This window comes from Eschrichtius robustus, chromosome 4, assembly GCF_028021215.1.
Source record: "Eschrichtius robustus isolate mEscRob2 chromosome 4, mEscRob2.pri, whole genome shotgun sequence".
NCBI classification, from domain to species: Eukaryota; Metazoa; Chordata; class Mammalia; order Artiodactyla; family Eschrichtiidae; genus Eschrichtius; species Eschrichtius robustus.
The window spans coordinates 75,381,122-75,397,473 of record NC_090827.1 but is presented as its reverse complement, the minus strand read 5'-3'; the positions used below and the strand labels follow the sequence as shown (position 1 = coordinate 75,397,473).

The 16,352-nt window shown below is 44.2% G+C and overlaps 1 protein-coding gene across 1 annotated transcript in view; it reads right to left on the bottom strand.

The window, feature by feature from the left end:
- The window catches only part of IGFBP7 (insulin like growth factor binding protein 7), a 74,303-nt gene extending 58,985 nt beyond the window's left edge, over positions 1 to 15,318 (bottom strand). The window contains exon 1 of the mRNA XM_068542877.1: positions 14,792 to 15,318. Coding sequence (XP_068398978.1) covers positions 14,792 to 15,266 — 475 coding nt within the window. The 5' untranslated portion in view covers positions 15,267 to 15,318. The remainder of the gene's footprint in view (positions 1 to 14,791) is intronic.
- Between the last annotated feature and the right edge of the window lie 1,034 nt (positions 15,319 to 16,352).

The following is a 16,352-nucleotide window of genomic DNA, read 5'->3' as shown; positions in this document are numbered from 1 at the left end:
TCTACAGATTTCTTTAACATTTTTCTTCAATAACAAAGATCTTTATTGAAAATGAAATTAATTCTGGGAATTAACATTCCCAGAACACACAGCTGAAATTAAATGAACAAGGATATGTAAGTCTAGCATTTAAAACCCACTGTGGTTTGTCCCAAAAGCTAAACATCTTGATGGATGTTTAGCAACTGCAAAATATATCCTCCTGGTCTCAGTAGGTCATTGCCCCTGTTTAAAATTTTGCTTTTACACATTGCCAGGGAATTAGGTAGAGCAAAGTGAATTTACTGAGTATTTTTTTTTCTTAGTGTTACCAAAGTATTTAAACACAATCTTAAAGATTCTTTTGGATCAATATTCTATCCTTAGTTCAATTCTGAGCAAACAAAAACAAAATTCACTCGTCTCCTCTCCAGAATGGCACTTTGGGCAAAGTAATAGGTAATTCATTTATATACTACATACCTAGCCATAGTTACATTATGTATAAGCTCATAAGTCTCTAATTAAATTATGATGTGTTCATAGGCCACAAACATGAATGTACTTTTGTTCATCTTTTCCCTTCCAGTATAAATTGCACAGAAAATATATGCTTCCAATGATAAAGAGTTGAGGTGAGTACATATGTGTGTGTGTATTCTTTGCTCCTATGCATTCTTATTAACCTGACTTACAAAGGGCTCTTTTATTTTAGTCTAACTGCCACTTCTGCCTTCCCACACTTTACAAACCACCAGATGGACCACAGGTTTGTAGGCTTCTTAGAGAAGGGGCGTTATCTTCCTCACCACTGCAAATTTCCTCATTATGGCACCTTGCACAGCATTTACAAAAAGCAGGCACTTGACTGACAGGGAAATCATTATAATTTTCCACTTCTAATGACAGTGAGGATCAGGTAACCACTGTTTCCCGAGTTAAGTGATGCGTGAACTCACAGGAGCCAGGACAGAGCCTAACTGCTAAGCGTAAACCTGGAGAGGGATGAGAGGCCCGGCTGCAGGCAAGGTGAGGGATGGCACCATGAGCCTGGCTCTGCGTGAGGGAAGGAAGGGCACCCAGGAGACCAGCTGGTGGTAAGGCTGGAGAGAGAAACAGGAGGACCTTCCTGCCACCCTACAAAGACTTAGTAAAATCTACACTTCTCATGAACGCCTTTGGGATGGGAGTCCTGCTTGCAGGTGGGTGCCGGGCAAAAATAAAGACTGATCACGGGGACAGTCAACACAGGGATAGCACGTGTGTTTGTTAAACTGGGTCAAGAGTCCAAGAATAATCTCTAAGCACCTGCTTAGCAAGCACCTCCAAGCACCAGAACTATGCAAAGGAGGCATAACCCATACGTGTGCTCTGCTTTCAGAAACCCTAGTAGTTCCCTATTGCTTGTCACTGATCTGACCCTTTCTAACAGTGTTGATCATCATTATTTGTGGGTTCCGTATTTGCGAATCCACCTACTTGCTAAAATTTATTTGTAACCTCCAAATCAAATCATCCTTGGACATGCACAGAGTGGCAAAAAATGTGAGGCCCAGCTGAGGTCGAACAAGGCGACACCCCCCTTCTTGTTCCTGGTCTCACACTGTAACCTTGCAGTCTATTTAGTGCCACTGAGAATTCAACAGTGAACAAAAGGGATAAAAAGCACTGGGCTCTGCGCGTCTGGAGCCTGTGCTCCCAACAAGAGAGGCCGCGACAGTGAGAGGCCCGCGCACCGTGATGAAGAGTGGCCCCCGCTCGCCGCAACTAGAGAAAGCCCTCGCACAGAAACGAAGATCCAACACCGCTAAAAATAAAATAATAAATTAAAGGGCTTTCCTTAAAAAAAAAAAAAGCACTGGGCTCATGGAACTTATGTTCTAGTGACGCAATTGAAAGGTTGGATTGTGTGGATTTAGGTGAATACTTTTCTTAAAGTACTGTGGTACTCAAACTTTTATTAATACCAACAAGACCGATGGATGTAGAAATATTTTCATTCTGTCTGATTCAGATTACAGCATTGAAATAATCAAGGAGACAGGAAGCAGCCAAGCTGCCATGCTGCTTGCGTTGTATCGAGTGATCATGTTTTCTAGAGCTTCTGCTTCCTATGGTGTACTAGATAGCCTGAGAAGTCATCCTGCTGTAAAACACTAGAAGCTGGATAAACTGAGCAAAACTTGGCCCCTCATTATTATAATCATCCCGAGGAAATGATGCACCCCCTAGGTCACATGAAGTCTTTTAAGAACAATGGTTCTGAACCTCGCCTGGACATTAAATCATCTGGGGAGCTTTTAAAAGTCCTGCTGCCCAGATCACAAGCAAACCAATTAAACCAGAATCTTAGGGGCTTCCCTGGTGGCGCAGTGGTTGAGAATCTGCCTGCCAATGCAGGGGACACGGGTTCGAGCCCTGGTCTGGGAAGATCCCACATGCCGCGGAACAACTAGGCCCGTGAGCCACAACTACTGAGCCTGCGCGTCTGGAGCCTGTGCTCCACAACAAGAGAGGCCGCGATAGTGCGAGGCCCACGCACCGCGATCAAGAATGGCCCCCGCTCGCCGCAACTAGAGAAAGCCCTCGCACAGAAACGAAGACCCAACACAGCCATAAATAAATAAATAAACAAATACTCTAAAAAAAAAAAAAAACCAGATCTTTGAGTGGCACTCAGGCATCAGCATTTTATAAAACTCCCTAGGTGACCTGGTGTCCAGCCAAGGTCAAGAACTACTGCTTTAGAAGGCGATAGGGTATATAGTGCATGGAGAGGCAGTAGTCCCAATGTTCTGTCAACTTCACTCAAAATTACTGATGCTGGGGAATCTGAAAAGTTATCCAGCTTCTTAAATCTCTTCTCCACACCCTCATTTCTTCTGCTTTCCCCCCTACACTGGGAAGTGGATGCTATCACTTTTCAGATGGATGCAAAGAACCAACCTAAGTGGGTACCTTCCTGAGTCTAAATATGGCCATTTATAGTTAAACATTTGATTTTTTAAAATGAGTTCCTGCTAAGCTAAGGCTACATATGAAAGCCAAAGAAGAGACACATGAATTGCAAACAAAAGACTTCATTATTGCCAACAATAAGTCCCTAAAAGTCAAGGATAATACCCAATATGTACTTAATGGATCCTAATCATACTCTTCCTCTGCCAATCTCTGTGTTTTTGGTTCACATTCCTCTTTGGAGACAATATCTCCACTTTTTTTTTTTTTTTTTTTAAATGAACCAACCAGCAAAACCCCACAACATTTCCTATAGATGTAGGGAAGAAATAGACCAGTAATTACTGAATTTGAGTGTCCTGAAAATCCAAAATGTCCTCTATACATAAAAGGTGTTATTAGGAAATACTGTGTGTGTGACCTGTGCTCGAAGATGGAAATATTCCATGCTGTAAAAGCAAAGTGAACCCTCTGGCAGGTATCCTGGGGGGTTCCCATGTGACTGTGTGCATTTGGACTCTGGGATCTCTCCCAGATGGAGTAGGACTCCCTGTCCTGGAATCCTTGAAGGGCAAGAACAAGAGCTAGATGGAAGTTTCCAGGGATTTGTTTATAAGAACATTATACTGCTATTTTGTTTGCATAGATCTAAACACAGGTTTCAGATCTAACCTGGAGATAGTTTGGATTGGTCAAAGTTAAGACATCAACACGTCACAGTCAAGGCACTTATAAACTAACTCATACCAGGGTTTATGATGCTAATAACAATAAAAATTGAAATGAAAACAGCATTTAATGAGACTTTACTATATGCCAGGTACCAGTGCTTTTCATGTATCTCATTTAAGCTCCCAACAACCCTAAGTGGCAGACATTATTATTATACTTGATTTGCAAGTAAGAAAACTATGAATCAAGGAGGTTAGAGTCACACAAACAGTTAAGCGGCAGAGAGGAATTTGACTCAGGTGGTCCGAGTCCAAAGTTCACATACTCACCTCTCTGCTGTATTTCCCTATGCATATCAGCCACGTTTTGGTTTCTGGTGACCAGCATAGTCACAAGAGTTGAAGACAAGGGTCAGGCCTGGGGACCTGTTAAGCCCATGGTCACCATGGGATGTGGCCATCTCCCCCACCCTCTGGACTGGATCTGAGAGGGGTCACAGGGTTTGGGGCTGATAACACGGAATGGATTAGGCTCCTAAGACATCTGAAAAACTGCATCCCAAAGGAGTATCAAGAAGAGAAGGGACAGCCAACTCCTGGCTGATGTGGACCGAGCTGGCTGCCTTATAGGGGTGGCACACCAAGTGTCTGCATCTTCACTATCTTATGGGGGAAGCCAGGAGATGGCTCTTGAGGCTGGGGATGGAGGTGAGGGAGCAGATTGAGCAGAGCTCACTATTTATAAAGTTGCTGGCCAGGCTCTGTAGCTAAGAAAGGGGTGGGAGGCGGAGAAAGAACACCACATTTCTTTGCACTCAGACAGGAAAAAGGGGCAGCGCGTAATGACAGGCCAGTCAGAGCAGGTGCAAAGAAAGAGGCTTCAGATGAGGCGGGGCTGACAACCTGCCCGCATCACGACTGGGTCCTGAACAGGCCTGCCCTGGCCCTGACAGTTAATCTTCTAGTGAATCAAAGGCTCGGTGGTGTAGAAAGAGCCAAGCTGGATCAGCTTCTGTCTTCTGCTCTGCAGCTCTGATCTGAGACACACCTGAGCAGAGAGCGGCCTCTGGCTCCACAGTCCCGACCTGTCAAAACTCAGGCAGCATCTTCATCTCTGCCCCAGCCTGCCCTCTCCAGCTGGGCTGAGCATCTCTAATAAGCGGTCTTGCTGCACGGATCCCTGGCTTCACCTCCTCTAACTCGGAGCTGCGCTGCCGCCTGAGCACTTCATTCTGGATCACGCGCTCTACGGCTTCCTGAGGGGTGTCCGCTGGAAGCCAGGGCTGCGGTGTAATTGCTGCAGCTGCTATTGAAATTCACTTTTGGATTTCTGTTCCCTGAGCAGAAAGTTCTGAAAGCTCCCAGGGAGAAGGAGCAGGCTTTGCATCCTGCAGGCTCGGGCTATCCTGACAAATTCCTAAAGCCTCATTTCTGTGCGGTCTCTTTCAAAACCTCCTGAAGGTTCCAGGAGATCTGTTTCTTGATAACTTTTCCTCCCTTGCTTGAGGTCGGGCCAGAAGAGAGCTGAACAGATGTTAGATCTGAAGCTTTCCCAATTCAACCACTTGACCGCAGGCCTGCTAATCTGCACTAATGTAAATGAAATGTCTTTGAGCTTTTCTCACTCAGAGAAAAAGACAAGATTCCAAAAAAGCTGGAGACATCCCTTCTTCAAGAAAAACAACATGAAAGAACAGCGTGATTGTAGCTAGCTGCACTTCTGCCTGTTAGAATATTAAAGTGTGCTTTTTTTTTTTTCCTCTTTCTCAGAAAGTCACAATGGATTATCTTGAGTTCTCAAACTCCTACATGGATTTTTCCTTCTTCTGCAAGTTGTCACTTGACTGACAAAAAACATGCTTCAGTCCCTAAAAATGCAAATTCCCTGAAGAGAGTACTGACCTACAATGAACTACAGCTCAGATGTGGAGTAAATATTATTATCCCAACTAGGAATATTGATGGCTCCATGCTGGGGGCAGGCCTCAGTCAGCACTCAGGGCTAAAACCTCAGGTGAAAGCACACACTTGAGTGTGTTGACAGTTATCTTAGTGATTTTCTCCTATATCCTGCTTGGAGTTACCAGAAAGGCCTGGCCAGTGATCAAACACCACACACAAACGTTATACCCCAAGAGCTCCTGCTTGGGAAAATATCCAGGCCAGCTGCCCCCAGCATACTGGATCTTTAAGAGCCTCTTGGTTACAATTAAAGACACTGGCTCTCCGATTTCCAGTCTGGCCCTGGAAGGGCTGACTCTACACGGGGCTCAGGGATCTGTACAAAGGCACCTCGGAGACACTCGTTCATTGAAGACATACCATCTTTTGCTGAATATATTATGACATTTATTACAAGGTGTACCACATTACCACAAAAAGCCAATTAAACTATGATATCAACTCTGTTATCATATAGAATTTCTCTTTTATGCTATTGAAAGAGCTCTTTTAGAGCAGTTTAGACGGGAATGTATCACATATCCCCCTTGTCAATTCATCAAAAGGCAAACAGAAGCAAGATAAATTCATTAAGCTCTTCCTAATGCTTTTTCACACCCAAGAGTTTGACTTTGTGAATCACTTTTGTTTTAAGCTGTTAATTTTGAAATAATTTTAGGTTTACAGAAGAGAAAGACAGTATGTACACAGAGCCGATGCCGCGGGTCTACATGCCACACTGTGAACAGCAAGGCTGTAGCAGAATTCCTAGATTTATGTACCAGAACTGCTAGTTACTGGCTGTGTGATGGCTGACCTTCAGTTCCTTATTTGGAAACTGGGATAATAAATTCCCCTTATCTTCCAAGGTTGTTGTGAGGTTTTGGAGGAAACATCCACAGAAACCCTAAGTACTGCACAAACATCAGTTATCATTAACACACCCTACAAGGCACTATGTAGAGTTCTGGCCCCAAAGGAGTTTACCGTCTAGTCGATAATGGTTCTTTACATTTATCTGGTGCTGCACAGTTTTACGCAGTGACTTCATATCCATTCTATAATCTGACCTTCGCAATGATCCTGTGAAGCAGGTAGACTACACTGTGCCTTCATTTATTATATATGTTATCCTGAGGTTTGGAGGGGGTTCCTTTTTCATAGTGGTAAACTCTACTTTGAGCATGTTGGCTCGTCCTTGGCCTTGCCAACACTCTTACTGTAAGTAACTTCAGACCATGTGAACGGGGCTTTGTCAACACTGGGTTACTAGGTCTGTCTTACCTGGTCTGAACCTTTCTTACTTTTCACACACCAAACTTTGCAACCTGGACCTGCTTTTGGGCCCAGGCAATTTCATGGATGCCTCCTCTCTCTGGGAACCCACTGCTTGGTGGAGGCCCTGACGGGGTGGGGGTTCTTGCTAGCTCCAGCCGTTTCTAATTAACCTCACCCTGCTTTCCTCCTAGAATGGTTAAGTCAACTCAACAGATGAGCATTTTCAAAGGCACCAGATCATTTGCCATTAAACCAGCTTGGGATAAAACAGAATTCAACCATTTTACACATTAATTTTAAGTAAAAAATAAAACACCCCTCTCTCCATTATCAACCTGTTTTGTTTTTTTCCTCCTGACCTCCTCACTTTCTCTTGGAGACTTCATGGGGGTAGTGGGATACCGGTGGGGTGATGGTCTATGATCAACCTGAAAAATCCACACAAATCAGGTTTGGCACAGCTTTCCTCAGATATTTCTATAGTCCCTCCCACTCTCCTACCCCCCTCATAAAGAGTAAAGGACTCACTGGGAAATCTTTAAAATTTCCTAAAGTAAGTAGACTCAATAAAGTAGCAGACTCATATTCCTAAGTCTGCTTCCATCTCAAAGCTTTTTAACAGTGCCACTCCTGGATCTAAACTACAACAAACGTTACACTCATATGTTCCCTGGCTTAAAAGTTCTTTTGACAATAATTCAGGGTTTGTTTTTTTTAAACAGTTGCTAAAAACAAGATGTTATTTATCTTACAATTAAAAACACAGATGAGGTGAGATCATTTGTGGGGTAGCTTGAGGTAAAGGAAGCACCATAATCGTATCCACTGTGGGGAGGAATTTAGAATGCGGGAAGGCTGGCTGGCCTTGGACCCGATCCAAGGGAGTTCTGTCACTAAACTACCCAAAAGAGAGCCTTATAAGGCAGTTTCTTCCAGAAGGCAAGTCTGTAATAAACCCTGAGGGCAGGCTCTAGAGAAAGATGGAAATCGTATCTAAGGACATCAAATAAATGCCTTCTCAGCTCAATCACTCTGACGCGTGGGTCTAGAGTGTAAAAGATCTTAAAAGTTATAACATCCTCTCCCAGACACTTCCCCTCCTCCCTTATGGAGCTGAGAGATAACCTAAAAGAGAATCTTCGAAACAGAATTCTCCTGACTCCCACATAACACTTACAGTATCCAACAGCTTTTATTGCAAGTTCTTCCTGGTGTGCAATTTAAATGTGCCTTGTGGCTATTTAATTCCAGCCTGTTAATTCCTCTCCTGAAGAGCTGTAGAACAGTAGGTCAGGCACCTTCCATTTAATTCCCAAACCATGAAGAAACATTAACTTGTTCTTTCGATTACATTCCTTTAAAAGAATCTTGTGTGTGTGTGTTTGAAACTCTTGTATTTTATTTATTTATTTTTAACATCTTTATTGGAGTATAATTGCTTCACAATGGTGTGTTAATTTCTGCTCCACGACAAAGTGAATCAGCTATACATATACATATGTCCCCATATCTCTTCCCTCTTGCATCTCCCTCCCTCCCACCCTCCCCATCTCACCCCTCTAGGTGGTCACAAAGCACCGAGCTGATCTCCCTGTGCTATGCGGCTGCTTCCCGCTATCTATTTTACGTTTGGTAGTGTATATATGTCCATGCCACTCTCTCACTTTGTCCCAGCTTACCCTTCCCCCTCCCCGTATCCTCAAGTCCTTTCTCTAGACCTTTAAAAGAATCTTAAGGCAACCTACGGAATGGGAGAAAATATTTGCAAATGATGCAACCAACAAGGGCTTAATTTCCAAAATATACAAACAGCACACACAACTCAAACAAAAATAACAAACAACTCAATCGAAAAATGGGCAGAAGACCTAAATAGACATTTCTCCAAAGAAGACATACAGATGGCCAAGAGGCACATGAAAAGACGCTTAACATCACTAATTATTAGAGAAATGCAAATCAAAACTACAATGAGTTACCACCTCACACCAGTCAGAATGGCCATCGTTAAAAAGTCTATAAATAAAAAATGCTGGAGAGGGTGTGGAGAAAAGGGAACCCTCTTGCACGGTTGGTGGGAATGTAAATTAATACAGCCACTATGGAGAACAGTACAGAGGTTCCTCAGAAAACTAAAAATAGAATTACCATATGACCCAGCAATCCCACTCCTGGCCATTCATCCAGACAAAACTCTAATTCAAAAAGATACAAGCACCACTATGTTCATAGCAGCACCATTCACAATAGCCAAGACATGGAAACAACCTAAATGTCCATCAACAGATGAATGGATGAAGAAGATGTGATACATATATACAATGGAATACTACTTGGCCATAAAAAAGAACGAAATAATGCCATTTGCAGCAACATGGATGCAAGTAGAGATTATCATACTAAGTGAAGTCAGGAAGAGAAAGACAAATACCCTATGATATCCACTTATATGTGGAATCTAAAATATGACACAAATGAACCTATCTATGAAACAGACTCACAGACATAGAGAACAGACCTGTGGTTGCCAAGGTGGGGGGAGGGGAGGGATGGACCGTGAGTTTGGGGTTAGTTGATGCAAACTATTACGTATAGAATGGATAAACAACAAGGTCCTACTGCATAGCACAGGGAACTATATTCAACATCCTGATATAAACCATAATGGAAAAGAATATAAAAAAGAATGTATATATATGTATAACTGAATCACTTTGCTGTACAGCAGAAATTAACACATTGTAAATCAACTATACTTCAATAAAAAAATAAAGAATCTTAAGTCGTTTAAGACCTTCTTCAAGGCTGCCTCTTTTCTTTTCTAAAGCTTCTTCAGGTTTTCAATTCTTTCCTAAGATGCAGTGATTAAAACTGGGTAAAGGGATAAGAACGAACCAACAACTCACTCAACTTTCTGGAACTTTCTGTCTGCAAAAGGGCAACTGAAGCCAGAAAAATATTTTAAAGCATTTCTATTGGGCTGGGGTAGACTCTTTGAGATGTGACTTTTTCTGATTCTGATCTAAAAGCAAGGTGAGTCAATGTCAGATGTACTCCCTGGTCTACAAATCAGACAGGCAGAAGATGCAAGGAGAAGAGAGGGCAGACATGCAGCAGAGTCCATTGCCTGCATTTCCAATGAGAAGGCACTTTCTTAAGAGGATTCCTGTATTTAATCAACAAATATTTAGGAAATGTCCAACCATTAGCCAGCCACTGTGTTTATGAAGAATAATCAAGATGGAGTCCCTCTTCTAGGATGCTCCCAGTCTAGTGGGGAAGACAGACATTCAAAGAGCTCTTTGGAGTCAGTGGAAGATGCTATATTAACTAGAAGAGTTCTTTCTCTCCTCAGGAGCTCTGTTGCCTTTGCTGAAATCCTCACGAGGGTCCTCGGCATGGCTTGGCCCACCTCACTTAATACTGCTCATCCATCCCTAGTCTCTATCCTATTGCTCTGGTGTACATTCTTTACAGCACATACTACTACATGAAAATATCTGTTTATTGTCTCTGTCTAAAGCTTATGGTAAACACCACAAGAAAGGGATCTTGTCTATCTTATTCAAGTCTGCTTACCCCGAGAATAGAAGAGCACCAGGCAAATTCATATATTCATTCATTCATTCAACATATATTCAAAGCGTCTACTAGTGCCAGGCACTGATCTCGGCCCTTGAGGATAGAACAGGGAGCAAAAATTCCCTTCCCTCATGGAGCTTACTTTCAAGTTGAATAATGACAACAGTGAACATTCATTGAGTGCTTTCCATGGATTATCTTATTGAATCCTCACAACAATTCTATGAGATAGGTATGATTATAATCGTTATATTATAGGTGAGGAACCAAGGCCCAGAGAGGTCAAGGAACATGCTCAAAGCTCAGTAAGTGGCAGGGTTAAGATTTACACCCAGGGAGTCTGGTTCTAGAGTTCTGCATCTTAACTATTCTGCTAGAATGCCTCTTGCTCACATATACATAGTACATGTGCAATAAATATTGTTTAAAAAATTGCTAGAGGGCAGAGGAGCTGAATAGGTATTTTTCCAAAGAAGACATACAGATGGCCAATAGGCACATGAAAAGATGTTCAACATCACTAATTATTAGGGAAATGCAAATCAAAACCACAATGAGATAACACCTCACACCTGTGTCAGAATGGCTATTATCAGAAAGGCAAGAAATAACAAGTGTTGGTGAGGATGTGGAGAAAAGGGAATCTTTGTACACTGTTGGTGGGAATGTATATTGGTGCAACCACCATGGAAAACAGTATGACTATTCCTCAAAATATTAAGAATAGAACTACCATATGATCCCACTATCCCACTTCTGGCTATTTACCTAAAGAATAAGAAAACACTAATTTGAAAAGAAATACACACCTTACGTTCATCACAGCATTATTTACAACAGCCAAGATATGGAAACAATGTTAAGTGCCCATCCATGCATGAATGGATAAAGATGTGGTACATGTACACAATGGAATACCACTCAGCCATAAAAAAGGTGAAATCTTGTCATTGGCAACAACATGGATGGACCTTGAGGGTATTGTGCTAAGTGAAGTAAGTCAGACAGAGAAGGATAAATATTGTATGATTTCACTCATATGTGGAATCTAAAAAAAATAAACCCCCCAAATAAATAAACAAACCAAACAAAAATAAACATGTAGATATAGAGAACACAGTAGTGGTTACCAGAAGGGGTTAGGGTTAGGGTAGATGGCAAAATGGGTAAAGGGGGTCAACTGTATGGTGACAGATGGAAAAGAAATTTTGGGTGGTGAGCACCCTGCCGGGTATACAGAAGCAGAAACATAACATTGTATGCGTGAAACTTATCTAATGTTATAAACCAAGGTTACCCCAATAAAAAATTTTAAAAAGTAACACCCTCCACTCCCCACAAAATGTATAAACAGAATCAGAACATAAAAAGTCTGGAAGCCTACACAGAGCTGCAAAAGGACAAGGACATCATTATGGGGGGTGGGGAGGGGAAAGACAAGGGGATTCACAAAGAAAGTGACACCAGCTGATCCTTGAAGGCTTAGAGTTCAAAGGGTGGAAAGATAAGTGAGGGTGTGATTATAAACAACAGCAAAGAGCAAACAATTATGGTGGCCGGACCACAAAGGGGGTTGGACAGAAGAGGCCAAAATAAGAGGTACTGTGAAGTGCTAGGTAGTTTTAACTTGCTACTAAAGGTACTAGCAAGGAAGACCCTTAAGAATGAATTCTGATTCCACAAATAAAAATTAATTCTGAGGAAGAAGAGGGTATGGGACCCAAAGGGAACAAGGGATTGCCAAGGAGCTCAGATATAACGGACCATGAACAAAAGGAGTAACCAAGAACCGGAATAAAGGAGCACCATGTCCTCTTCTGACTGTGAGATTTTATTACACATCGTGGTGTCTCTATTAACTTTTTATTAAACTGAATTTCCAAATCTCCTCTTCCAGTTTCGCATGACTTCAGGGACCTCAATAAGCTCTAATGGCACTAAATTAATTATAACAGTTTTAGATTTGAGATTATTACGTCACTACCTTTTAGATAGATTTTTTTTTAGAAAGATGTCTTTGCCTCTTATCACAGAGGCACAGAAAACAAGCAGACCAAGGTCTCTCCACAGAAGGTGGGTAAGTGGTGACCTCAGAAAAGAAGGGACTGGGAAAAGATTCAGAGTGTCTCCAGGGCTCCAGGGCAAGCACTCTGGGAGGTAGGTTTGTAACTTGCATGGATACTTTGTTAATCAACAAGACCAGACCTGTTTCGTACATCCTCAGCTGTACAGCATCTTAGCACAGTGCTGACACCTGACAGGTGCTCAATAAATGCAGGTTAAATGAGACCAATCACCAGAAGGAATGATGCCCCCTCCCTCTCAATACTTGAGGAAGCATAACTTAAGGTTCTTCTGAGGGTAGAAGAAGAACCCTTTCTAGGCTGGAAGAACCTAGAAAATGCATTTCCTATTCTTTGCAAAGCCCCAATACTAAATGGCACAGAAGTTAATGGCACCCTGATGGGTTTGCTTCTATAATTGTTAAAACACTTCCAGGAGTCAGGAGAAATATATTAGGAGATCTGGCTTTAGCCCCATTTATCTCTGCTGTGGAAAAGTACTCTGGTGGACCTCACATTCTTTTCTGCTCTCCCTGGCATTCTTCTATAAATGGTCCCAGGCACTAGACCCCTTATCTCTAAATTTAGGTTGGGAAGAAAGGTTAATTTATGACAAGGTTTCCAGTTTTAGATGCTATTTCTCTTAACATTTTCCCCAAACATAAAGAAAAACTAGGTCTGTACCCTCCTGAGGTTTGCAGTCTGGAGAGATGCTGAGGATCTGGGTTTCATGATAATGAGGTTATATGACTAGTTCTATATGACTATCAGTCTCAATATTTTATAATTGCACTGTGTGAGGGTTTAGAGATGCAAATAGCATGAGAGAAGATGGATAAAACTAGCTACAGGCTAGAATTGACGATAATACTTAAATCATCACCAAGCTGTCCTTCTGCTCTGATAAGGCAAGTTCCAGTGATTTGGAAAGACTGTGGGGGAAAATTCCCCTTGGACTGTGTAAGAAAAATGTCAATATTTGGAATGAATTCTTAAGCTATGCCCATTTCTCTTTTCATGGTATGACTGATAAGTTAGACCCAAAGGGCTGTTTCTGTTGGGAAAGTGTGTAATTATTTTGGATTGTGATTTAAGTTTAAGGTGATGATAATATAAATAGTTAACAGTAAGTTGGTTACACTATTTAAGGCTTTCAATAGTGAACTCTGAAAGCAGTGGCAGATGACCTATTAGCCATGTGGACTTCTGGGAAAAACTCTTAAAAAAAAAAAAAAAAAGAATTACTTGGAAAGCTTGGAGAAAGTCTCAGCTGTGTTAAAGAAGCAGCTGCTTCTGTTATTTCAGGAGAACTGCCTCTTCTCTCCCTTTTTCCTACCTTGGCTGGGACCAGGAGAGGGAATGCCAAGGTTGGATTTCTAACCTTCCCTTGAAACTACTGCCTAAGCAGACATTAGAATTAAAAGCTTTTTTTTTTTCTTTTTTGCAAGTCCAGACTCTATTTTCCCCTTTCATTTATGGCAAGCTTGGACTTGTTTGGAATAAAATAAACGATCAAACATAACCTCAAAGGCATTCCTGCTGAACAGTGCATCCTGGGGACAAATTACACAAGAATGGAAAAAGAAAAACAAAATGGTCATAAGGTTAACAACATAAACGACATCATAAAAACATCCTTCAAAGAGTTTGTATTTTTTCGCCCACAAATAATTAGCTAGTTAGATTACTGTTTGAGAATCTGTAACTTCCAGTAAGTGAATTATTTTCCTTAATATTAAGAAACCATGAAACCCAATTTTTAAAATTCTTGCAATCTAGCCAATCAAACATGGGACAAACAACTTCTCTCTGAAAGTCCTTATACTGTATTTCATCGTCAAACGCCTTTCTCCTATCTCTTGACTTCATCTCTATACACTCAAGCCAAGAAAGAATGAAGAGAACATGACATTTTGGGGTTCCCAAAAGAGTGGGGGCAGCTTTTGCGAATCGACTTGCCGGCTGTTAGCATGAGCTGGGTGAGCTTTGGGGACGGGAGAATCTGTGGTATCTGGAAATCTTTTCTATACATACACTCGCCCTGCAAGTACTCGCTTTCTCGGCGCACGCACCAAACTCTCAAAACCACCAAAAAAAGAGAAAGGGAGGCGTCGCCCATCCCTCCCGGCATCCCGCCGCTGCCAACCCCCCCCCCACCCCCTCCCCGAGTCAGCCCGGATGCCCACGGGAGGAGCCGCGGGAACCAGCCAGGTGCGCCGGCCGCGGACGCCCTGTCGGCTCTGCCCCGCAAGGGGGCGCCTGGTTCTCCCCGCCCGGCGGGGCGGGGTCGGAGTCGGAGGGGAAAGCGCACATGCCCACCTTGCTCGCAGGTGCCCTTGCTGACCTGGGTGATGGCCTTCTCCCCGCGGCTCTCGGCCTTCAGGCTGGCGGCGCGCAGCTGGCAGCCGCTGGGGTAGGTGATGCCGTCGCTGCCGCACACCGGGTAGCGGCTCTTGCACACGCACACGCCGCTCACCTCCGGGCCGCCGGCTGCTGCCCCGGCTTTACCCTTCCGCCTCTTGCGGCTCTTCACGCACTCCATGCCCGGCGCGCAGTGCCCCCTGCCGGCGCCGCTGCCCCCGCACGGCTCGCCCTCGCCGCGGGCGCACACCGGGCAGCAGCCGCACGCGTCGCGGGTCTCGCCCAGCTGGCAGCCCCGCGGGGGCAAGGGCGGGCAGGCGGCCGGCTCGCAGGGGCCGCAGGCGTCCGAAGAGGAGGAAGAGGAGAGGGGCAGGAGCAGGAGCAGCAGCCCGGCTGCGCCGAGGAGCAGGGCGGACAGCGGCGGCCGCTCCATGGCGGGGAGCGTTGGCGGCGGCGGCGGGAGCGCGAGTGAGCCGCGTCTCGCTGGCCCGCGCTTTAAATCCGGCGCCCCGCCCGGCCGGGCCGCGGGAACCACACCCCCCGGGCGGCGAGAGCTTGGCCGCCTGGCCCGCACCGCCCCTCCAGGGACCGCGGGGCTCGAGCGCGCCCCTGCTGGCGGGGCATCCGCTGGGCCCAGGGCCGCTCCGTCTCACGGCTCTTCGCTTTTGGTTTTGGCTCTGAGCGCACCCCGCCGGCGGCTGCTCAGCCCCCTGCTCCTGAGGGCTGCACCCCGTCCTTTGGGGCTCTCTCGCAGTGAAGACAGTTCCCTCCCCTCTGGTCCCTCGACTCTCGCAGTCCGGGTATTCATACTTATTAACAACAGCTTTGAGATGACCCCATGTGTAATCCATTATATTCTCCGTGAGTCTGGGAGACCTGAGTGTTGATTGCTCTGCGGTTTGGGAAGCTCTTTTAAGAACAATTAGTTTTTCAAACCCCGCTTGGGGATTTTGTGTCCCCGTTGGCCACAGGCCCGGTGTGGTCGTGGGTGCCAAGCTAAAAGGACAAACCATTGCCAACCACTCCTGTTCTCAGCACCTCATAACTGCTTCCATATGCCAAGTTTTAAGTGTGAGTACTGGAACCCATGCGAGAACAGGTCATGTCTTCCGTTTATAATATGTGGTGCTGGACCTCCATCAAACCTCTCCTGAGAACCGAGCAGAGCTGGGGGTGCCACTGAGGCCCCTAAAGCACCCCAGTTTTCACCAGTCATTCCGTGAGGTTTTTGATGTAAACGACTGACAATTCCTCCTCAGTCTTTCTGGAAAGTGCTCTGCAAACTCAACATCAAAGCTTTTTTCCAAGAAGAAGGGCTCTTCAAATCCCTCTTACCCAGACTTTTGTTTCCATGTTTATTAAATATACAACACTGCAGTGTGTGTCATTCTGCACGTCGCATCTGAGTTCTTTTTTCTTAGCACAAATCCAAGGATTTATAGGATTGCTAACTCAAAGTGTGCGGTTCACTATGCCACCAGCAATGTATAGATGTCACTCTCACCAAGGTCTTCCTGGG